At 41.8% G+C, this 24320-nt stretch overlaps 1 protein-coding gene across 1 annotated transcript; it reads left to right on the top strand.

The window, feature by feature from the left end:
• Positions 1-12100: 12100 nt before the first annotated feature.
• LOC119650637 (serine protease easter-like) lies at positions 12101-20150 on the top strand. Its single transcript, XM_038053557.1, has 4 exons — positions 12101-12336; positions 18827-19005; positions 19072-19234; positions 19318-20150. Exons 1-4 carry the CDS (start codon positions 12279-12281, stop codon positions 20034-20036), a joined length of 1119 nt encoding a protein of 372 aa, XP_037909485.1. The 5' UTR covers positions 12101-12278; the 3' UTR covers positions 20037-20150.
• The last annotated feature ends 4170 nt before the right edge of the window (positions 20151-24320 follow it).

Raw genomic sequence — 24320 nt, 5'->3', positions numbered from 1 at the left:
AATTGATTCCCACCTTCCATATTGAATTACTTATAGACATTCCCCTTTCTATTAAATCCAAACAGATTGCATTTAATTTCACCAGGCCACCAGGTACTTTTCAATTGCCGTAAACTCCAAACCTTCAGCACATATTTAACTTGATTTTCCATATTAATATTGTCATCACTACCCATAGATGCATATACATTTTTAAGGTTTTGTGTAAACACAAAACCTTATTAAAATCGGTTTACTGTCTGTCTGTCCGTCTGTCTGTCTGTCTGTCCGTCACACGAATTTTTCTCGGAGACGGTTATAGCGATTGACACCGAATTTGGTAGAAAGGTGGGAACTGTGAACGCTCATGCATACAGTGAATTACATCCGTTTACGTCGAATTTAAGAAGGGGTTCCCATACATGCAAAAGGGGGGTATAACATTTTTTTTCATCAAATATAGTCATGTGGGGTATCAAATTAAAGGTCTTGATTAGTACTTTTCAAAGCCGATCTTAGTTTTGACATTCGTTGGAAGGGTGGGGAGCGCGGGGGTTGAAAGTGATCACTTATTTAAGGGGGCCATTCTCAGAAACTACCAAACCGAAAAATCTGAAAAAAATCAGGAGGCTGCCACTATATGGTGCCTGTGCTCCGAAATACCTTCTATGCCGATATCTGTTTCAATAAAGTTAATAATAGTATATTACTATAATTTTTTGTAATTGGTTAGAAACCCCCCTTAAGTTCTTCCTAGTACCATGAAATTTTGCAGTGATGTAGGCTATAATATAGAGCATGATCTTACCAAGTTTGGTGGAAATTGCATTATTACTAACAAATTTATAATACCTCAAATTTGTTGCTTCTTTGAAAATTGAAGACTATGAATGTCAATATCACCCGAAAGTGGATACTCTCACATAATATATGGATATATTACGTGGTACGTACTAAGAAATACACAAAACCTTTCGTACCAGAAGCGTCCAGCTTCCGGTTTCCCGACTTGTTTATATTTGATGTTGGTTAAATTGTTGGCATTTGCTAATAATATTAAACTCAGGGTATGAGGCGTATGAGGTTGACCATTATCAACACAGGGCTTTCCATCAAATGATTTATTTAAATCGCTTTCTAGAAAATAGAGGGCAATGGAATTTTTAGCTATATTACACGGAGCTGCCGTGCACTCGTTGCTCCTCACATCTTTTTCTTTTTGTTCAGCCATCAGTTCACAAGCGGGGTCGGCCTGTGGTGATCGGTTTCGTCATTTTATTTTATCAAATGCCTGATCAGGATGTAATCTTGAGATCTTTAAATCCCCATCCAGCATATCAAGCCACCATTGTTTTGCCGGCTTTTTGGTTGCTTACCATTGCTTTCGATGTTCTGACCAATACTGGTTGTTGAATTCTCGTTAGCGTGAATTACGTGACCACACCATCGAAAACGCCTCTCTCGCAGTTTTTCTACGATCGGTGCAAACCCGTTCGATCGCGGGTATTCTCATTTCAGACGTAATCAAAACGTGTCACGCCACCAGTGCAATGCAATATCTTCGTCCCCATTACCGCAAGACGCCGTTCATTGACCTTTATAGTCTGCAAATACTCAGAACTATAGAGAGCGCAGACGGACGACATTGCAGTAAATTTTAGATTTGGGACGTGCGCTGATACGTCGATCACAAAGAACACCAGTTGGAGAATGTCACTTCATCCAGGTTGCGTTAATGTGTGAAATAATTTCATTATGCAGTTCTCCATTGGCAGATAGCATTGACTCGAGATATTTAAATCGCTGACTTCTGGCAATGGCAGTAACCTGCCTCTCGAGATATTTAAATCGCTGAGTTTTGGCAATGTCGGTAACCTGCCCTTCGAGATATTTAAATCGTTCAGTTCTGGCAATGGCAGTAACCTGCCCAGAACTGAACGATTTCAATATCTCGGGTCAATGCTATAAGTCAATGGAGAACTACGTTATGCTCCTCACATAGGGAAACACAAAACCTTTTATACCTGAAGCGTCAATCTTCCGGTTTCCCGACTTGTTATTCTTTTGTTTTGGGAAATTTTTGATTGATCTAAGCCACATAATCAAGGACAGTGAAACGAATAAAAGTTTTAAGTGCAACGGTGCAGTGTTATAAATATAGACTTCATTGGGTAAGTAGAAATATTATATTTTACAGGTATGTTTTAGAAAAAAACATAAGTTTTGTTCTGAAAGCAAGTAAGCAAAGTATTGTTTTTAAACCCCGCGCAGTAAAAAGAACCGTGTAATGTGAGCTGCAAATCGCGTGCAACTGCAATGCAACAACGAATAAAAGGGGAAGGAAGGAGAGCTGGAAACTAGCAAAAGAGGTATGCTCAGAAGCTAGGTTAAGAGTAGATGGAGTAGATGGCATTTTCCCAGCACTTATCCAGAGAGGCCTAGGAATTATCTTAGAGTCTCTTGTGAGGATAGTAAGGGGGAGCATAGCATTGGGGTACATACCAAAGGCATGGAGACGGGCAAAAGGTGTCTTTATTTTGAAAGGGGGTAAAACGGATCCTTTTCACCCTAAATCTTTCAGACCAATTTGCCGAACATCGTTCGTATTCACAATGGTGGAGAATGGCATAGACAACTATATTAGAACTAACGTTCTAAAGCGTAATCCCCTACATCACTGTCAACACGCTTACTGGGCAGGATGGTCAACTGAAACTGCTCTGTATCAGCTGACAGAGGTACTATGGGATGCCATAGAAACAAAAGAAATTGCACTGTTCGCGTTTTTGGATGTCGAAGGAGCATTCGACAACACATCGCACACAGAGATACAAGATGCCCTGAGCCGTAAAGGAGTGGGAAACACCCTGGCATTCTGGATGGGCAAAATGCTAGAAAGCAGACAAAGAGAAGTACAGACAGGTACAAATTCTATTGTCACGAACACCAATCAAGGCTGTCCACACGGTGGGGTACCATCGTGGCAGATGTGGACTATGCTAGTGGATGAACTCCTGGACGTATTAACAAATACTGGAATACAAGTCCAAGGTTACGCGGACGACATTGTTCTATTCTGTAGGGGCAAAAATGAGGATACCCTATGTGATAGAATCCAAACTGGATTAAGGGTTACTAGTGCCTGGTCCAGGAAGGTGGGACTGCGGATCAACCCAGCCAAAACCACCATAGTATCATTCACTAGGAGGCGTAAGCTTGATTACCTGAGAGCCATAACATTACATGATATGGAGGTGAAACGAGAAACAGAGGTAAAATATTTGAGAATTACGCTAGACCAAAAATTACTCTGGAAGACACATGTCGGAAACACTTGTCGGAAAGCCACGAGGGCTCTGATGACTTGTAGATCCATAGCAGAAAAAAAATGGGGTTGCAGCCCGAAGATACTACTTTGGATATATACTGCAATAGTAAGGCCAATGATTACTTATGAAGCGGTAATCTGGGCAGAAAGAACCGAACTCAGCACACAAGTCAGGGAATTACATATGCTAGAAAGGCTGGATTGCGTGTGTATCAGTGGGGCAATGAGGACATGCCCAACGGCATCCTTGGAGGTTCTTCTGGGATTAACCCCTCTCCATCTGCACATACAGGAGGGCGATCTTTAGGATGACCGGGAGTATCAGTGAGGCGGGGAGGTGCCTAAATCGAAGGAAAATTGGTATTCTTTCTAGGCGGTATCCCGAATTACCGATACCAAAGGATAACATGACAACGAGGTTTCACTTCGATAAGAAGTTTGAAATACGTTGGAGTAACAAGGTAAACTGGGAGAGCGTGGCTGCGACATACGGCTTAAACCAGTAACTGGATACTTGGTACACTGACGGATTCCTTTCAGAAGAGGGAGCGTGTGCCGATGTCATTGGTCCAAGGAAAATGTACTTTGAGCCAATGGGCAGGTACACTAACATATTCCAGGTGGAAATATACGCCATAGACAAATGTGCCTCCTTTAATCTGCAAAGGAAGGGAGCAGAACATTAAATCTGCAAAGGAAGGGGTCAGAACATAGCTATTCTCACCGATAGCCAAGCAGCGATCACGGCAATTATGTTCAATCAGGTGCACTCTAAACTGGTGTGGGAATGCCTTGATTGATTGAATACATTCGGCTCGTCCAACAAGGTCTGGATACTTTGGGTTCCAGGTCATGCTGGGTTGGAAGGCAACGGGGCAGCGGACGAACTAGCCAAGAAGGGAGCAGGGACGCCTTTATACGGGCCAGAACCCTTCTGTGGAATCGGAAATGGTTTCATGGCTATGAATCTAAAAAATGAAGAGGGTTGAGGGAACTATACTAGGCGGGCTTACCAAGGATGGAGCAGTCCAGGGTGCTTATTGGGGGATTCGAACCCATACGCACAAAGGATTGCTTAAACCTCACCAAAAAGAACCTTCGAATCATAGTGGGAATTCTCACTGGTCATTGTCGGCTGAACTATCACCTAGGGAAGCTAGGGTACTTGTGCAAATTAGGTCGAGGCATCTGGGTGAGCACTTGATACCAGATGCAAAGCTGAAAGATCCGGAAGTAGGGAACATACTAAAGTTCCAGACGGTTATAGGCCTGTTTGAGATACTATGATCAATAGGTACACTATAACCACTAAAAGGGGCACAATAGTCCTTCAAGGACGCGGTGCGACTTTCCCTGAACAGAATAATAATAATAATGTATAGTACAATGAACATTCCATGTCGTCGATATTCGCTTTAAGTCGGCAAGGTTCATCCACAAAGTTAATTTCATGCCGCTCCTTCGTCTCGCACACACACACACACACTCTTTAATTGGTGCCAAAAAACTGACATTTCAGCTGATTGTCGGCAAACGATAGCTACCAACCAAGCACCTTGTCCACAGGCTTGGCAAGTATGTGGATGTGTAAGATCTTCAACAAGCGCTAGCAACCAAGCCAATCACCCTATCCTCACGTTTGCCCTTGGGAATTTTTCTTAATGATTGGCAAATGTGTGAACCTGACATAAGATTTTTATAGCACGCTCTTTCGCAAAGGCAAGCTGTTCTCTTTGTTGTTTTCAGAGGTGAACGATTGTGTTTTGGCCGGGCGATTATGAAACTTCACAACCTACAATACTCTGCATTCGTTCTGCCAATGAGCCTCCTTGTGCGCGGGTGTTGCGTATTCACTGAAACCTCTACATTGCTTTTGCGATTTTACCGGAATTTTGACTTTACGAAGTGACCATAGGCGGCATACCGTTACCAGTTAAAATGTTCAGTCAATTATTATTATGATATTGCTAAATGTTAACTTCGTTTCGCTTTATATGAAAAGTATCTATTTATCTAAAAAAGTACTGAAAAATGAGAAAAAGATCTGAGGTACTGATGATCTTAAAAAGATAGTAAAATTGTTACCTTCGATAAAAAATGCAACATTGGAAGCTGCATTGGTCTATGCATTCTAGAGAAATTAGTAGCTGTTATTTGAAACGTGTCAACCTGTGTCTCGGCAAAATCTTGAGCGATTTGTTCAAAGCAGAATATGGGTTGCACCTTATTTATGACCGTATCGGTCATTATTAACAAAATAAAGAAGGTGAGGAGGGTTGTTTTGTTGACTAAGTTAGGGTATGCGTATTAACAGCGTTAAATCCGCCTTCTTTATTTTGTTATATGAAAAATGGCTGCCACCGTTACTCCAAACTTCCACCAACGCATGTGCGCGTCTTGTCTCCGGGGTATATATGAGGTACATGAGTGTATAAACACTCAAACCGTAGTGGCCCATTTTACTCGACTTTCTACATCTAAATGAATTAGTCTATGAGCTACCGTTATGCAGTGCTCCAAATATGTATATCCAAGGCTACCTCAGATGTCGTTCTATAATACCCAGTCAAATAGTTCTTTGCAGTAAGGCTAGTTTATAGTGACAACTAATTTGTTTCACTATAATTCACCACGTCATGGATGTATAAGCGAACATTGGCTAAGCAACATATAGCCGCATCACTACATGAAGCCTTAGTCCCCATGTCGAGGCACAGGTTCACCTTTTTACGTCTACATGCTTGTTGCAGAGAAGCTTCTTATCTAGAATAACTTCCAGATATAAGGGTTATACTGCCCATTTCTGGAAGATAAAGACGGTTTTTACAAGGCGATATCACAGAACTTTTGAAACGGCGAACAGTCGAAGACCCCTTTAATATCCACGGACATCTCATCGTGTCGTCGCCTTTCAGAGTTGCGTCCTCCATCTTTAAATCCAAAGAATGATGAGCAGACTGACAGGACATTCTACTCTCGTAAACGTGTACATTTTCATTTAGTGGGTGCGATTTAAACGCTTTCTCGCAAGTGTCATGCTCCAACAATCTCCCCAGATATTTCTTTATATTGAATAGCCATCTTTTACCGGCTTCGGTATGAAGACTAACATAACCTTCTGTTAAGAGCTTCGTTGGATAGATGCGATTTATGCCAGATGCTTTGAAGTGTACAAAGGACAGTACAGCAGCTCTTGCTTTTTCATTGGTAACTACAGATTTCGAAGTACATATTTCAATTCCCACAACACAGTCATATTGAAAGTTTTGTGGAAGCCGCCAACTGTCCAACCCACCTTTTTTTCGGATGGTGTAGTTTCAAGGGAACCTGTACTGACTCAATTCTCAAGTTTGTGAAAAAATCATCCGGTTTTCTAAGAAAGATTGTTCGACGCATTCCATTTAGAGATTCTGCACAGTCTTGAATTTTCTATTTCGCCATTCAGTTTCTCATAGTACGTGCTAAACAATTCTTCTTCGAGCTTTTTACAATCTCGGTATATTCAGCATAGAAGTTCCTGAAGTTTACTCAGTCCTCATTCTTTTTGCTTTTGCAAGTGCGATTTAGAAGTGGTCCTGAGTTTTTGCAATTCTCGGTTTCCTGCAGGGAACCGTTTTACTGCATTTGCTTCAGGAAATAGGGCGGTCAAAGGGTAGTATAGCTCTCAGGGCGAAACGTGGATTGGTACTTATGATGGAGCATAAAACTTGGGAAATGCCTGCTGAACAACACCAACAGTTCTACTACCAAACCCTATTGCCACTTCCGAGTGGTGATTGCTCGGAGTTCTCTCTTAATGAAAAACTGCAGACGGAGGAGGATGAAGGCACATTCTACCAACTAGTCTTTCAGGTTGGGGGGTTAGGTAAGGCTGACACCCCTACAAGGAAAACCGGCGTTATGAAGCCTCGAAAGGAGCCTCGGTAAGGATGGATTTTACAACGAGGAACTCGGGAATGAAACATGAGGTTGATGCAACAGCTTTACAAGAGATGCATTGGACAGAAACCGTTTTCTTGTAGAAGAGCCGCTACACCATATATTTTAAGGTGCCATCCAGTAAACCATGTGCTTGGAGTAGGTTTCCTGGTCAGCCAACAAATGAAATCGGTTGTCATCGGCTTTGATAATATAAACGAAAGGCTATGCACTCTTCGTTTGCCGGGCATATTTTGAAATATAAGCCTCATTAACTTTCATGCCCCTACAGCGGCGACTGCATAGCCGGAGAAGACTGTCCCAATTATGGTAGTAGGGACGGGGGTCGTACTCAGGGTGATATTTCGGCTCGCTTAACTTACATTAGGATACCAATGATAACGAACTGCAGATTATTCAGTTAACAGGTCGCACGAAATGGCTGTTGGAAGTACCTGGTTTGCGCGGACAGCGGTCCACAAACAAGATCGAGTTGGTAGATTTTAGGGCAAAACCAGGATGTCTGGAGTTCCCTACTAAGGTAGCCCAGTCGTAATACCGTTGATGATGAATAGAGAGCCCCCTTCTCTTTAAAATCGTGTAGTTCGGACTTTCCAAAAGGACTCTTATCCTCTTTATCGCCGGCGGAGCTGTATTATATTGCCAAAATGTTCCTTGAGCATCGCCCAATCTGTTTTCTTCAGACACCGTTCTTGTATTAAAGTTTGCTCGCAATCGTCAGACTAACTATGTAAAGATGGTTTGACTGTGAGGTTTCGTTTAGCAGTTGCCAGCCTCTAATAAACTCTATCATCTTTGAATTGCAAACTGTTTGTTCAATTACTTCACGTCTTCTTGGTGAGACGTACCCCGACCCTTCTTTCACAGTAGCAAGGCCAGTTGAAATGATGATGTCAAATAGCCTTAGCAACCTCAACAAATATATTGAGTGTTCACATTACAATCTATTAAGGGTGCAAGACCATTTGGTTTTGCATCCGTTGCCAAATTCTATAGCTGGTGCCCCGTCGACTTAGGTACTGACTTGTCTCAGCATGGTTGTTTCAGGCAATTTCCGTATCAGAATCCAGGCTTTGGGGCTTGCGGATCTTTTATCGGAGAAGAAAGGACCCTCTATCTAAAGCAACTCCACTCCTGTGTTAAGCTTGCTGTTGTAATATAAAACAGTTTGACGCATATGTCACGGTCGGTTTAAATCCCACTGATACTACCAGGTTACACTTTACCGTGAAAGGTTTGGTTCCCAAATTGACATTAATTGTTCTTGAACCTCCAAAGAAAAATAATGCTCTACAGTTTCCTGATTCGACTATGCATACCTTTAGACGTTTTTGGTCCAATTCGAACGGTAGCTCCACAATAGTGCTACAGCCTGCTGTCGATCATTCGCCCCCTAAAATCTTCATCTCTATTTCTCTCGGTTGTGCCATATGGCATCTACGCGTTGTTCATTGAGCCCTATCATCTCTTTTGAGGTTTTCCAGTTAGTCGTTTACCTACCACTCACTTCTTCTTTTTTTCAGTGTTGTTGAGGTGCGATGGTCGAATACGGAACGGCTTCGCAATCAGTGACGGTGGTTAAATGTCGGCGTCTTATAATAATATAGTCTATTTGCGTTTTACTATTATTAGGTTGTTGCAAATGAAATGACCGTTTTTGTACTAAAATTTGAAACGACTGTAAAGCTTACAAAAATTGATTTATTTAATCAAAATAGGTACCAGTCGATTCAAAACACTTCAACCAGCGAGATTCAAGAACATTTATGCTAGTTTCGTAGAAGTCCAACTGTCGGATGTTGATAAATTCGTCGAAGGCAATTTTGACAGCCTCTTCGTTCCTAAATTGTTTTTCCGCCAAAAAAACGATCCAAATGCTTAAAAAAGTGGTAGTCGGTTAGCGAAAGGTCCGGTGAATATGGTGGATGAGGCAGAGTCTCATACTGCAATTCGTTCAACTTTTGAACCGTTGTTCTGGAAACATGAGGAGTATCACATCATCTCTGTTGACTAATCTCGGCCTTTGAATACTCAATTTTTGGTGCATTTCTTCAAGTTTAGGACAGCCTATCTGCACATTTATCGTTTCTCCAGGTGCCAAAAAAAGAATAGTGGATAACTCCAACTGTAGACAACCAAACAGTCCCCATTACCTTCTTCGGATGGAGTCTCGGTTTCGGCATATGCTTCGGTGGCTCATCAGCATCTAGCCATGATTGGCGACGATTGTCAAATGATATCCACCTTTTATCACATATCACTATTCTGTGCAAAAAGGGATCGGTTGTGTTGCGAGTGAGTAGAGAACTGCAAATTTCCATTCGAAGCGCCATGTTTTGCTCCGTAAGGGCGTGCGGAACCCATTTGTCGAGCATTTTCATCTTTCTAAGTTATTGCAAGTGCCGGGAAACTGTCGAATAATGTACGCCCAGTTTCTCTGCAATGCGTGTGTCGGATTCGACTAGCATACGCAGATCGTCGTTGTCAATCGATGTTCCGGGATGTCCACGTGGCTCACTTTGAAGGTTTACGTCGCCTGGCCGAAATTTTTCGAATCACCGCCGTGTGGTTCGTTCGGTTACGGTATTAGCTCCAAATCCGCTGTTAATGTTCTTGGTCGCATCCGCCGCTATTATCATATTATGACCGAGTTTGAACTCATACAGAAAAAAGTATACGTTCTTGGCTCTTTTCCATCCTTTTTTCCCTTTCTATTCCCTGTTATCCCAACGATGGTCAAAACTGAAATGACTCCTTGATTAAATGTAGGAGTATTTATACTTCAATATTTAACACCAACAGCGCCAACTGGTGGTGGTTTGATACACCAAAATCGCAACTAATTTCACTTGATTGCCAAAACGGCCATTTCATATGCAACAACCTAATACTATATTAAATGTAGGAAGATGAGACAATCGTTTGAAGAACCATGTATTTATAAGTGTGCCTAATTACACAAAACTGTCGACTTATTCGAAGCTGTAATCTTTTAGTATCACGTTTTGACTTTTTTTTACCTCTGGAATGACTAGTACCACTTAGATCTTTGGCATTTTTCGCAAGGTATACTTCAGAGCCATTTTAAATAACGTTGGGTATAACCCTGCTTTAAATGAGAGCTTGCAACGAAGTTTTGGGTTTTGTAAATATGTTTGAGCGGTAGACTAACTCATTATCCTTTTTATTAGTCTAATCAGTTTGGTTGGAATTTCAAATTCAGTCAACATTTTATAAAGTGCCGGGCGATCGACAGTATCGTATGCCTTTTTGAAATCGCCAAAAATTTCATGGACATCAACGTTATATTTCCAGTACTTTTAGTTGCCAGCAATGTTTTTGTGGAAGGTTTGAGTCTTCTGACAACTCCCTCCACTCTTCTAGTCTGGTCTAGTCAGATCAAACAGACTTCATGAGCTCATTAAGTTTGGTCGCCATTCTCAAACTTCTCGTCTTTAGTTACTCCATAGGTACTACATTGCCATTTGGCCCTTTGTTCGGATTTAAGTTGCCTGTTGGAGCCGATTTGAAATAAGAGGAGTCCATCAGAAAAAATTTGATTATTAATTTGGCTTTGATTCAGCATTCGACATTTTCTTGCAACAGCCCCGCAGGAACTCTCAAAACAGCAGTCAGAACCAAGGCCCGCCTTCGCCTTCTAGTTAGAATTTCTATGGGAAAGTTATGCTGCATTAAAAGCTCTCTCTGTCCTAGTCACCACAGAATATGTGGAAGTAAGTCCTAGCGTGGATCATTTTAAAGCATTGTTCACCTTAGATTAATTAGTCTTATGCGTTTTGCGGGCTTTGATCAAAAAATCTGCTACGTCTAATGTGTGTTTCACCTAGGTTATCCCCACTTTTTGCCGAAAGTTCCGCTTCTGAGTGGTCCATTTCTCTGGATTACATACATCATCAGCTTTCCTTTCTGATAGGCAGGGTTTAGTCTGTTGATTTCCTTCTCCTTTGTGACTTGGCACCCGTTGAAGCAGCTTGAAAGTCGGGATTCTTATCAAATACATGTATAGAGCATGAGAGATAATGTTATCATTATAGTACACAAGGGGGCGATAGTTGTATAGAAAATTGATAAGAAAGTAGCCTTGCCAGAGAAAGAACTTCAACGATTTGTCCTTGCTTATTATCACAAATGACGTCCAGTTTATCTTCGCTATCAGGCTTCCTAATTCCGTGACATTTAACTGATTATATTGCTGAACCAAATTAACTGACACAGAGAACAGTAGTCTTCAACCTTTCCATGCTATCAGCATGAACCTTAAAAGCATTTAAAAGGTCTAAGTTCCCGTGGCTGGCTTACAATTATACAATTTACAATTATACGTACGCTATCGTTGTAGCTGCTTGTTGACAAAACAGTAAAAAACAGGAACACCAACACATTCACCCTTGTTTTTACAGATTTTGTTTATTTTAAAACCATCTAATCTGCTTTTGCGACGCCTCTACTGATAAATCGAAATAACATTGATCAGCCAACCAAGTAACTTCATATTATGAAAAGCTCGTGAAGAAGATTGATTGCTTCCAAATTCGACCCTAAAATGGAGTATTACACACCGAGGTAGCACTAACCTAATTGGTATCTAAATATATCAATGAGTAAGTCAGTCATTTGCATGATCCAACTTCTTCGGAAATTGGAATTGCAATTGTGGGTATGACTGGATTTACAAACTTATCTGAGCTCATCAAAACCATAGTGTAGGAATTCCCCATATACAATGTAATGGTTGCTCCTGATAGCGTTAGTAAACCCCAGGAAGAACCCTTATAAATACATAACTATATGAGAATGTGATTATGATGATTTCGAGTGCGCATAAAAGCTTAGTCTGGGGCAGATCTCCTACATTTCCACTAAATTCGTAGTTGTGGAGAATTCCGGCATTGATAACGCTAAGTGAACTCTTCTTGGCAATAGCTTATTTAAGTGTCAGCGAAATAAGTGGAATATCTCAGTGTCAGCTCTTGATATGATATTTGAATCAACGCAAATTTAATTAATCAAAATGGTGACGTTTTGGATCCTTTGTTTTGGATTGCTTGCATCGAATTTGATAAGTGCTCGTAAGTTGTGAAATATTATTCATTTCGAATGTTTTATTTCGTCTGCAATGTTGAAGAATCACGTGTCAAAAATAATTTCTTCGTGGATGCTAGCGATAAGACGAATCTTATTTGCAAGTTTATCGGTGTTCCTTGACTTCTACCGGGGTCAGTGCAGTTTTAAATGAATATGAATGAAACGGTTCGTACTTGAGTAGATTCGGGATGATCTTAATTCTCTGTGGATCAATGGAATTATGTAAAATTTAACCATTGAAAAAGAACAATTGTTGACATACGGTTATAGCATAGCATCTAAAAGTAAATATAAGAGAGGTTGAGAATATTTCTATTTTAAATAAAAACTGTCGAATGTATTTGCGGAATTAGTAGCGATTACCTACCGGCCTTGTCGTAGTAGGGGACATCCCTGCGAAATAATGAGTTACCTCAAGTCCAACCGGTTATAAGAAACCCCAACCCGTGCTACTCAGTGGATGGCATCAGGGGTAACTGGTATTGCCTTTGACCCCGAATAACAAACCTTTTATAGGGGTCATAAGCTACAAGCACCATTATGAGCAGAATCCTATCGATTTTATGCAAGAGGTACCTGTGTCAGGATGGCTCAAGTGATTATAACACTGGGCTGTCGTAACGGAAGGTCGCGGTCCAAATCTCATTGGTGGCAGAGGGATTTGTTATCGTGACTGGGTGTCGGATACCAGTCGACTCAGTAGTGAATGACTACCTGAGTTAAATCACGGTAATAATCTTGTTTAAGCGTAATGTCCACCACATTGCCTCCTACAATGTATTGTAGTGAACCGTTATGATCTTCAAAGATGTGCCCTAACACACGTCAAGGCATCGATCCAATTGCTTTGTTGCGGCAGCCATTTCTAACACTGCAAGCAAATAAAGAAACTTCCACCTTTTTATATTTTGTTCTAATATTATGATAACTTCAACGGGATGATTGGAGAGTCATCCACAACGAGGACTCAGAAGGGCGGTAATTCGAGTTTGACTTAAGTAACCGTCAGCCTCCCGATATTGTGCTTTGACTTCAAATAATAAGTAGCTGCACCTCAGGATAGGACATTTATCGAGAATGAGGAGGACAGGGTACACCCGCTTCTTAGAACTCATTTCCCGGGGTCCTATACCTCGGCGGCAGGCAACAACATTCTGCCTGACACCCCAACAACGAATAAAAGGGGAGGAAAGGAGAACTGGAAACTAGCAAAAGAGGTATGCTCAGAAGTTAGGCTAAGGTAGGCAGTGGGAACTATTAAACCACTGAAATCTCCCGGAGTGGATGGCATTTTCCCAGCACTAATCCAGAGAGGCCTAGGAATTATCTTAGAGTCTCTTCTGAGGATGGTAAGGAGGAGCATAGCACTGGGATACATACCAAGGGCATGGAGGCGGGCAAAAGTGGTCTTTATTTTAAAAGCGGGTAAAAAGGATCCTTTTCATCCTAAATCTTTCAGACCGATTTGCCTAACATCGTTCGTACTCAAAATGGTGGAGAAAATCATAGACAACTACATTAGAACTAACGTTCTTAAGCGTAATCCCCTACATCACTGTCAACACGCTTACCGGGCAGGACGTTCAACTGAAACTGCTCTGTATCAGCTGACAGAGGTAATGCCATAGAAACAAAAGAAATTGCACTGTTCGCGTTTTTGGATATCGAAGGAGCATTCGACAACACATCGCACACAGAGATACAAGATGCCCTGAACCGCAAAGCAGTGGGAAACACGCTGGCATTCTGGATGGGTAAAATGCTAGAAAGCAGGCAAATAGAAGTACCGATAGGTACAAACTCTATTATCATGAACACCACTCAAGGCTGTCCACAGGGTGGGGTACTATCGCCGCTGATGTGGACTATGGTCCTGGATGAACTCCTGGGCGTGTTAACAAATACTGGAATACAAGTCCAGGGTTGCGCGGACGACATTGATTTAATCTGTGGGGGCAAATATGAAGATACCCTATGTGATAGTATCCAAACTGGACTAAGGGTCACCAGTGCCTGGCGCAGGAAGGTCGGACTGCGGATCCACCACCATAGTACCATTCACTAGGAGGCGTAAGCTTAATCACCTGAGAGCCATAACATTACATGATATGGAGGTGAAACGAGAAACAGAGGTCAAACATTTGGCAATTACGCTAGACCAAAAACTACTCTGGAAGACACATGTCGGAAACACTTGTCGGAAAGCCACGAGGGCTTTGATGACTTGTAGATCCATAGCAGAAAAAACATGGGGTTGCAGCCCGAAGATACTACTTTGGATACTGCAATAGTAAGGCCAATGATTACCTATGGAACGGTAATTTGGGCAGAAAGAACTGAACTCAGCACACAAACCAAGGAATTACCTAAGCTCCAAAAGTTGGCTTGCGTGTGCATCAGTGGGGCAATGAGGACATGCCCAATGGCTTCCTTGGAGGTTCTTCTGGGATTAACCCCTCCCCATCTGCACATACAGATGCAGGCAAGGAGGGCGATCTTCAGGATGGCCGGTAGTATCAGTGAGGCGGCGAGCTGCCTAAACCGAAGGAAGATTGATATTCTTCCTAGGCGGTATCCCGAATTACCGATACCAAGGGATGACATGACAACGAGGTTTCACTTCGATAATAAGTTTGAAACACGTTGGAGTAGCAAGGTGAACTGGGAGAGCTGCGACATACAGCTTAAACCAGCAACTGATTACTTGGTACACTGACGGATCCCTCACAGCAGAGGGAGCGGGTGCCGGTGTCATTGGTCCAAGAAAAATGTACTTTGAGCCAATGGGCAAGTACACTAGCATATTCCAGGTGGAAATATACGCCATAGGCAAATGTGCCTCCGTTAATCTCCAAATGAACTACAGGGGACCGAACATGGCTATTCTCACCGATAGCCAAGCAGCGATCAAGGCACTTAGGTCCAACCAGGTGATCTCTAAACTGGTGTGGGAATGCCTTGAGATACTGAATACACTCAGCTCGTCCAATAAGGTCTGAATACTTTGGGTTCCGGGCCATGCTGGGTTGGAAAGCAACGAGGCGGCGGACGAACTACCCAAGAGGGGAGCGGGGACGCCTTTACACGGACCAGAACCCGGCCAGAATCGGAAACGGTTTCATGACTCTAAGAAATGAAGAGGAATAGTTGAGAGAACTATACTGGGCGGGCCTACCAGTGGTGGAGCAGTCCAGGGTGCTTATTGGGGGATACGAACCCATACGCACAAAGGATTGCTTAAACCGCACCAAAAAAACCTCCCAATCATAGTGGGAACTCTCACTGGTCATTATCGGCAGAACTATCACCTGGGGAAGCTAGCGATATCTACGGACACCGCCTGCAGGTTTTCTGCGGGGTATGACGAAACCTCTATACACGTCCTGGGACAGTGTCGGGCACTTGTGCAAATTAGGTCGAGGCATCTGGGTGAGCACTTGATGCCAGTTGGAAAGCTGAAAGATCTGGAAGTAGGGAACATCTTAAAGTTCCAGATGGTTATAGGCCTGCATGAGATACTATGATCAAAAGGTACACTATAACCACTAAAAGGGGCACAATAGTTCTTTAAGGACGCGGTGCAACTTTCCCTTAACAGAATAATAAAAAATAATAAATAATCTATAAGGAAAACGTGGATCCTGGCACTGGCGGGTTCAATTAATAGACTTCATCTAATCTACCGATCCTGTAGACTGGTCGTGACGAGTTATCTTTGAAAGTAGTAGTATGTACTGGCGCTCGAATTTTCAATGTTATTTCATTATTTCTTTTTGAACAAGAAAATAATGCATGATCATTTGAAACTTTTATATGATTTTGATGGGAGCTTAAAATTTACAACATCTTTTTTTTTGTTTATTTTTTTTTTGCTTTAATCAATATATGCTTTTTATGACCAATCCAAAAAGTCCCTCTCACTCGGGGAAGTACACAGCTTTTGGTGGTCCGAATTCCAAAAAAATTCCTTTCCATTCTGTAAACCTATCAAAATATACGGAAATTTCAAAAAGGACAGAATGGGGATGGTTTTTTTTATGTTGCAATGTTAAAAAAAATCATTATTAGAAAATTTAATATTTTTGAAATTTTCACTTATCCGCATGGGTGTGCAGAATAAGGGATGTAAATTTGAACTAAATCGGTTGACCAGTTTTTTGTGAGTTCTTCCCCGAAACTTTGAAAACGTACTTGCAGTAAAACACAGTTAAAGTTTGATAATTAAATATTAAAGTCGACTTTGTCAAATTGCCGCATTATACGACTACCTTAACAGCCTCTCCTATCAAGTGTCTAATACGTCGTCTGAGAACCTTTTGTATTATGTGAAACATAGGCTGGGGAATTTTACATCTCCATGTGTTTATGTCGCACTGACCAAGCACAACATTCCGGGCCGCGTTATAGTGTCATTTAGAATGAAGGAATCTTTCATCGTTCAGGACCAACGACTAAGTTACTAGAAGCGTCCGTAATCCACGATGTTATCTGTTTGACTAAAACGTATTCTAAGTGGTGGTGGAGTTTTAGAAGCAATAAAGCAGCACATTCGGGCTGTCCTTAGTACTTTCTCGGGCAGACGTCCCTATGAGGCAATCATTGTTTGGATTTTGCCTTCGTGCTCTCTTCAATACTTCAACACTTCCTGCTCTTTTTCAGCTGCTGTAGTAAACAATTTCTCGACACTCAGGGACGTTTTCTCAACTAAATTTTCAGACCAACTGTTCATCTTCCGTGGAAACTTCAATTTTTCATAATTTTCGACCTCTGCTGGTTTACCTGTCCTTCTTAAATATTTCAAACATATATAACAGCGTTCATGAATTCTTGCTTCGCCTTATAATTACACGCCCATCTCAATTATAATAACCGTCACCTCGATCTAGTTTTTCTAACATCCTCACATATAATTTTCTCTCATCCCCTAGTAGTTCAGTTTATCTTAAAATTGATATTCACCATCCCTGCTTCCATCATTCCCTATGTTCCCAACATTCGTTGGAGGATTCTTCCCTCGAACGCTGTTAAGAGTTCGCATTTTTTCCGGCTAACAATCCGGGAAATACAGGAAGGTTGGCAAAGTTGTTGTCTTGTTCATTGTAGGACGTTTTGGGCGGAACAGATTTTGCATACTGAAATGGGCTCTGTTGACCGCTAACTAATGCGCGCAGATTTCTTAGTCATACTTGCTATCGGTGATGATTTTCGACCTTCAGTTCTGTTTCTTGTTTCTTTGTTTTTTGGTTTTGACAGTGCTATCATCTATTTTGCCTTGCCTTCATTTATATGCAGTCTAAGATATCGCGTCGCCTGCTCGATCTGGATGAAGGTTCCCATAATGTCAATATCGTCAATATAGGCCAATAGGAGGACGTGATGAGGATGGTACCCTTGCATTCACATCTACATCGCGGATCACTTTTTTCAAGACCATGTTAAAAAGGATGCATAATATGGCATCAGGCAGGCAGGGTCAGCCTAATCGGGGCTATCAATTAAGTTTTGGTAACGAATTCTCTCATGACCATGTAGAGTTTTACTTTGGTTATACTATCATAGAAAGCTTTGTCGATGTAACGGTGGTGCAGCTGATGGTCATATTTCAATAGTTTTTCTGTCCCTTGCTGTAAAGGGAAAATTTCATCTGCTGCTAATTTGCTTGGAGTGAAACCTCTTTGGTATGGATATTCTGGCCATATTGGACTATCCGGCCTAGCAAGATAGTGGAGAATATCTATAGCTACAGATGTAACTAGCAAGGCTTCAACGCTATCTCAGGCGAGCCTGCGTGTGTTATTGTTGGAATGATCCCGATGGATATTCTGGCAAGGCACGATGTCTATACGAGCAAAAAAGAAAGAATCCTCCTGAAATCGATACATAATACCGAAAGGGGAAGGAAAAAGCAGAAAGTAGCGCTGGTTTTTGTGGGTGAGAATCCCACTTACTGCCGCGACCTGGCGCGGTGGCTTGCTTTTAAAACTTACATTTCCACCCATAAAAATAAGGAAAACCGGAAGCTCGAAACTTCAGGTATGAAAGATTTTTGTGTATTTCTTATATAAACGCTTTTGAGTGTGCATTTGCCCCATTAGTACCTAGCACGTAATATATGCACATATTATGTGAGAGTGATATTGGCATTCATAGTCTTGAATTTGCAAAAATGCGACAACTTTGACCTATTATAACTTTGTTAGTAATGGTGAGATTTCCACCAAACTTGGTAGCATCATGCTCTATCTTATACTACAGCAGTGCTAGAATGAACTTAAGGGGGGTTCTGCATCCAATTACTAAAAATTATAGTAATATACTATTATTAACTTTATTTGAAAGGATATCGGTATGGAGGGTATTTCGGAGTCTATGCACCACATAGGGGTTGGGTAGTTTTTGTGTTTACACAAAATCTTAAAAATGGTATTTGATTGAGCTCTGGATTGAAAATGTTTCTCCATATTTCTATTTCAGAGCGATCTGGGCAGAGACCATTCAGCTTATGTACGACAACTGATGCGAAGTCTGGCATGTGCATTCATCTGGAGGAGTGCAAGCCTATGGTTGATATATTGCGCAGACAACCATTAACCAATTCCGACCGAAGATATTTGCAGCAAAATCAATGCGGCTCTATATCGAGAGAAATATTTGTAAGTGAACAGTTTTGTTCAATTTAATGTTTTCCACAATCAACATATAAGAATCGTTTTTCCTAGGTGTGCTGTCCACAACAAACGTTTCCTTCAGATCCTTCCAAAGGGAAACGTTTACTGCCTCTTCCAGGAGATTGCGGATTTTCTTCAACTGACAAAATCATAGCAGGCAAAAAAACTGTAATTGATGAATATCCTTGGATGGCTTTGTTGGGCTATACGATACGTAAGTTCGTCTTTTAGCTGCAAGCCGGAATTCAGTGAGAATAAATTCTTAAATCATTACTACTTCTCTCCATATACTTTTAGCCGGACGTCAGAAAACTTTCAGTTGTGGAGGCACCCTTATCAACAATCGTTATATTCTTACCGCTGCTCATTGCGTGAATGGACCAAATATTCCTAGCACCTGGTTCTTATCGAGCGTAAGATTAGGAGAGTGGAATAAGACAAGCGTCCGCGATTGTGAATTGGGCGATTGTAATGATTCCCCACTGGACCTGTCAATTGAAGACTTTGTCGTCCATGAGAACTATTTCCCTTATTCAATAGACCAACACAATGACATCGCCCTACTAAGGCTTGCGCAGGAGGTCTCATACACCCGGTGGATTGCTCCGTTGTGCTTACCAGTAACACCAGACGTACGAAACCGCGACTTCGATGGGGTTAGCTTGGACGTGTCCGGTTGGGGTCGAACTGAAAACGCACCTGAAAGTGACGTGAAGCTGAGGGCAAGAGTGAACGGAGTCAGTTTGGACTACTGCCAGCTAATATACAGAAATGCATCCAGGAGAGTTGAGAACTCACAAATTTGTGCCTTGGGTGAAAATGGTGCAGATACATGCACCGGAGATTCAGGTGGCCCTTTAATGGGTAGAGAAAATCCCACTCGTGGGGTGCCTTATTATTTTCAAGTTGGAATCACCTCGTATGGACCAACCCAGTGTGGAAGAGGAATTGTCCCAGGGGTATATACACGTGTGAGTGAATATATGGACTGGATCCTTAGGAATATCCGACCGTAAGCAATCATCACTTATGCGAATGTCTCACATCTATATATTAATCCATATTTTATATTACTCATTTAGTTTCTGCATTCATTATAAAGAAATAAAGACTTTTTCATCAACTCTAAATGTTGTTTTATCGAACAGGGAGGATTCTTCAAACCGTAGACTAGTTTTAATTTTTTTTAAATTTTTTCATTACTGTATGAATTAAACCAAAGACTGAACCTCTAGATTACATAATTTCGCCTCATAGAGTGGCTGATTTTGGCATGGAAACGGGCTGCGAGCTATTTAGTGCGCCTCTGGTTCTAACTCAGGACAGTTTATTTTGCAAAAATCCTAATTTTTTAAGACTCTTAATCCAGTCTTCAACCTAGATCTAGTCAGATCTGGGAAGACGCCGAATTTTACCTAATATAAACACCAGCTCGGAAGATCCTACTTAGTTAAAAGACATATAGGGGTTGGGATGGTGTTCGATGGTTGGTTATTGGGAAGTTCTGCGAGTGTTCCGCACAACGTCGAAACCTTATGCAAAATGGTGCATTTCTGCCTCGTTTGAATCAGACTTAGGTAGCTGACAATATTACATTTCTTGGATTTCCCGAGCTAGCGACTCAGTTCACCAAGGTTCTTCCGGTATTTATTGCAGCAATAACATCAATAATATTGGGTTGGGGAAAAAGAAATGTTGTATTTTGTCAATAGATGGCGACACTTAAATGTATCTTGTGTTGTACTTATCGCATGGGGTCATACTATACAGCGATTTGAAGACGACAATCTGTGCTACAAGTGTCTCTTTGACAGTGTTGTGATCATACGTTTCAGTCTCAAGTTATAGCGCGTCAAAGATGGAGTAAAAATGCAACGAAGGCGGCCAAAAATTGCTGGTTCAATCGATTTCGTTCTGGTGTAGTGGATGTCGAAGATACACCCCGTACTGGTAGTCCAATCGTCTAAGAAACCGATAAAATCGTTGAAATCATCCAAGTGGACCGGCATGGGAGCATTCGCTCGGTTGGCCAGGAACTGGGCATAGACCATAAAACCGTTTGGAATCATTTGCAGAAGATTGGAATCCAAAAAAAGCTGGATGTTTGGGTGCCACACGAGTTGACGCCAAAAAATGTCTTGGACCGAATCAACGCCTGCGATGCACTGCTGAAACGGAACGAACTCCACCCATTTTTGAAATGGATGGTGACTGGTGATGAAAAGTGGATCATGTGCGACAACCTCAAGCAAAAAATATCATGGTCGAAGCGCGGTGAGCCGGCCCCAACCATCACCAAGCCCGGATTGACGGCTAGGAAGGTTCTGCTGTGTGCTTGGTGGGATTGGAAGGGAATCATCTACTATGAGTTGCTTAGCTATGGCCAGACCCTCATCGGTCCTCTACTGTGAGCAACTCGACTGTTTGAACCAGGCGATTGAACAGAAGCGGCCAGAATTGGTCAAAAGGAATGGTGTTGTGTTCCACCAGGACAACGTTCGGCTTCACTCATCTTTGATGACCCGCCAGAAGCTACGGGAGCTCAGATGGGATGTGCTATCGCACCCACCGTATAGTCCGGACCTGGCACCAAGTGATTACCATCTCTTCCGGTCCAAGCAAAACGCTCTTGGTGCTAGGAAGTTGGCCTCAAAAGAGGCGAAAACTGGCTGTCTGAGTGTTTTGCAAAAAAGGATGGGGAGATAACGAAGTTGCCCTATAAATGGCAACAAGATTGCAAACAAAATGGCGCATATTTGACTTAAATCGGATAATTCTAAGTATGTTAAATAAAGCGTCAAATTTCAATCACAAATACGACATTTCTTTTTCCCCAACCCAATATAATGGAGCGAGCCGTCTTATCAACTAACAGAACGTCACATTTGTCGTGTGAGATATGGCGATCAGATAAAACTTCTAGGTCGTAGTACCTGCGGTAAGCATAACTACCGAGTACTGCCTGCAGTTCGTATTGGTAAATCGGAAAGGCTTAACTGATCTCCCCTCTTTAAAAAGCGCCGACATGTAGACTATTCTTTCCTTTAATCTCCGCTACTGAAAACTACACAGAAACTTCCACGATATGTGTATCCTGTTTAAACTTTCTATCGTTGATCATAAAGAACACCAGTTGTGGATCTTGACTTCATCCAGGTTTCGTTAAAACGTGTGCCTTAGGTGTAATTTCATTGCACAGTTGTCCATTGGATGACAGCATCGACCCGAGATATTCAAATCGCTCAATTCTGGGCAGATCACCACCGCTGACAGTGATTGTGCCTGTTTTGTGGAGACCGGTCGTCAAAATTCAATTTTATTCCTATTCAGTCTAAAACCACGTTGCATGCTGCAACAAAACAAAGAGGAGTGAGAGGGCGCTTCCAAAGAAAAAGATGAACACAGACAAAGACACTAAACGGTTTTGGTACACCCGCTGCACTTTCACCTATACTTTTCGGAACGCGGTAGACCAATTAAACCCAGCGCACGAGTTGTTCTGGCACTAGGTGTTGTCGTATAGCATACCAGATGAGTTCGTGTGGTACATGGTCAAAGCGTTTGACTCCAGTTCCAGATCCAGAAATGTAATGTAAGTAGGGCGATGCTTCACACGGATTATCTCTATGAGCAATCGCGCAGCATGTATTACGTTAGTAATTCCACAGTTCTTTGTAAACCCAGTTTGATTCACAGTTATTTCAACGATGTCGCGAATACGGTTGTCAAGAATGCGTTCACAAATCTTAATAGTATGGGACAGCAACCAGATCGATCGGTAGTTTAAATATTCTACTGGACTACATTCCATTCCGGCGGAACGGTGGTGCTCTCTATCTCAATCTATTTGATGCCGGAATGGACCAGTTGGTTGCCGAAATAGTTTCAGGTTTGTGGTCCACGGACCTTTGTTGTGACAGGTCCAGTTAATCCTAAAGATCTTTGTAATGGACCGCTTTGGTAACAGTGATGGCTTTCTTTGGTTCCAAAGTCAAGTATCTCAGTTGATGAACCGCTTATCTGGCTTGGTAACACAAGGTGTACCGTTTGAGGTTTGCATATAAACACGAACGTTATGTCATTTTTTCATCGCCTCCGCGTTATGAGTTAAACACATTGCACGAAATGTCAAATCAATTGAGGAGCAAACAGAATATTCCATTAAATGAGGCTCGCGAATGCTACCGGAATGCAGCGATAGTCGATTTGCGTTATACTGTTCCCATTATAAAATGTAGGAAGATGAGACAATCATTTGATGAACCATGCATTCACAAATACAAGGTCGTGAATGTCTGCAAAATCGCTTACCCCCTAATTGCGCGCTACAAACCCCTTTCCCTCATGGTACGTGTAGCCGTCTGCCTTTTCATCCACATGACCATTATTGTTGCCCGCAATGAAGATATATTCATCAGCAAGCCCGTTATAGGTCTTTGTGCTGGAAATTTGAGCGAAAGGCATCTTTATCAACACTAGCTGAATCTGCTGTGATATGTATGCGGTGAAGAAGTGAATCACGCAATTAGTTGATATAATGGTGAGTTTCCTCAGCCCATCATCGAATCGCCCGACTTCTTTAATGGCATCGGATGGGAAAGCCAATACCGTCTTAAGTGTGTGAGCTACCTAAATAGTGAAATTTTCAGCCATTTTTACTGCGTTCCCATTCTAGGTCACAGCGTTTGGCACTATACTTGTTTATATTTTTTTTAGTGAAATGAAAGGACATACGTATATGTGATGATGATGATGGTGATGTTTAGAGTACAATGAACTTTAATGAAAATGATACTAGCAAAGATAAGCTACCTGATGAATAATTGATGATTTTTTCCGTGTTACTTTGTTGTTTAACAAAACCGTTTAGTTTCTTGTAGAGCTCAAATATCAGCGCACCTTTTTTGAAGGGCTCTTCTGAGTCTTCCCAATGAGAGCACTAATATTTGGTGTGTAGACACGTATATATTTATTCTGATCGGACTATTTCACTTACGCCTTGATGCCGTCCATGCGTCAAGAACCCTTGCTCACTTCTCCACAGGATCTGGGCCTACCATTTCTCCGAGGCTTTGAATTCAAGACGATCATTTTTATTTTGGAACAATGCGCGGAATTTAGATCTTCGCTTCACCTGCTCTTCATTGATTTCGAGAAAGCGTTCGACAGTATAAACAGGAAGTGTATCTGCTCTACTCTATGCATGGGGGCATCCCGAAGAAACTAACAGCCGTTATCAGAGCGACATATGCTGGCGGAAAATGCACCGAGGTAAAAACTCAGAGAAATTTGAAGTCGAG

Source organism: Hermetia illucens, chromosome 3, assembly GCF_905115235.1.
Source record: "Hermetia illucens chromosome 3, iHerIll2.2.curated.20191125, whole genome shotgun sequence".
Lineage (NCBI taxonomy): Eukaryota > Metazoa > Arthropoda > Insecta > Diptera > Stratiomyidae > Hermetia > Hermetia illucens.
This window is presented reverse-complemented; position numbering and strand designations above follow the sequence as displayed.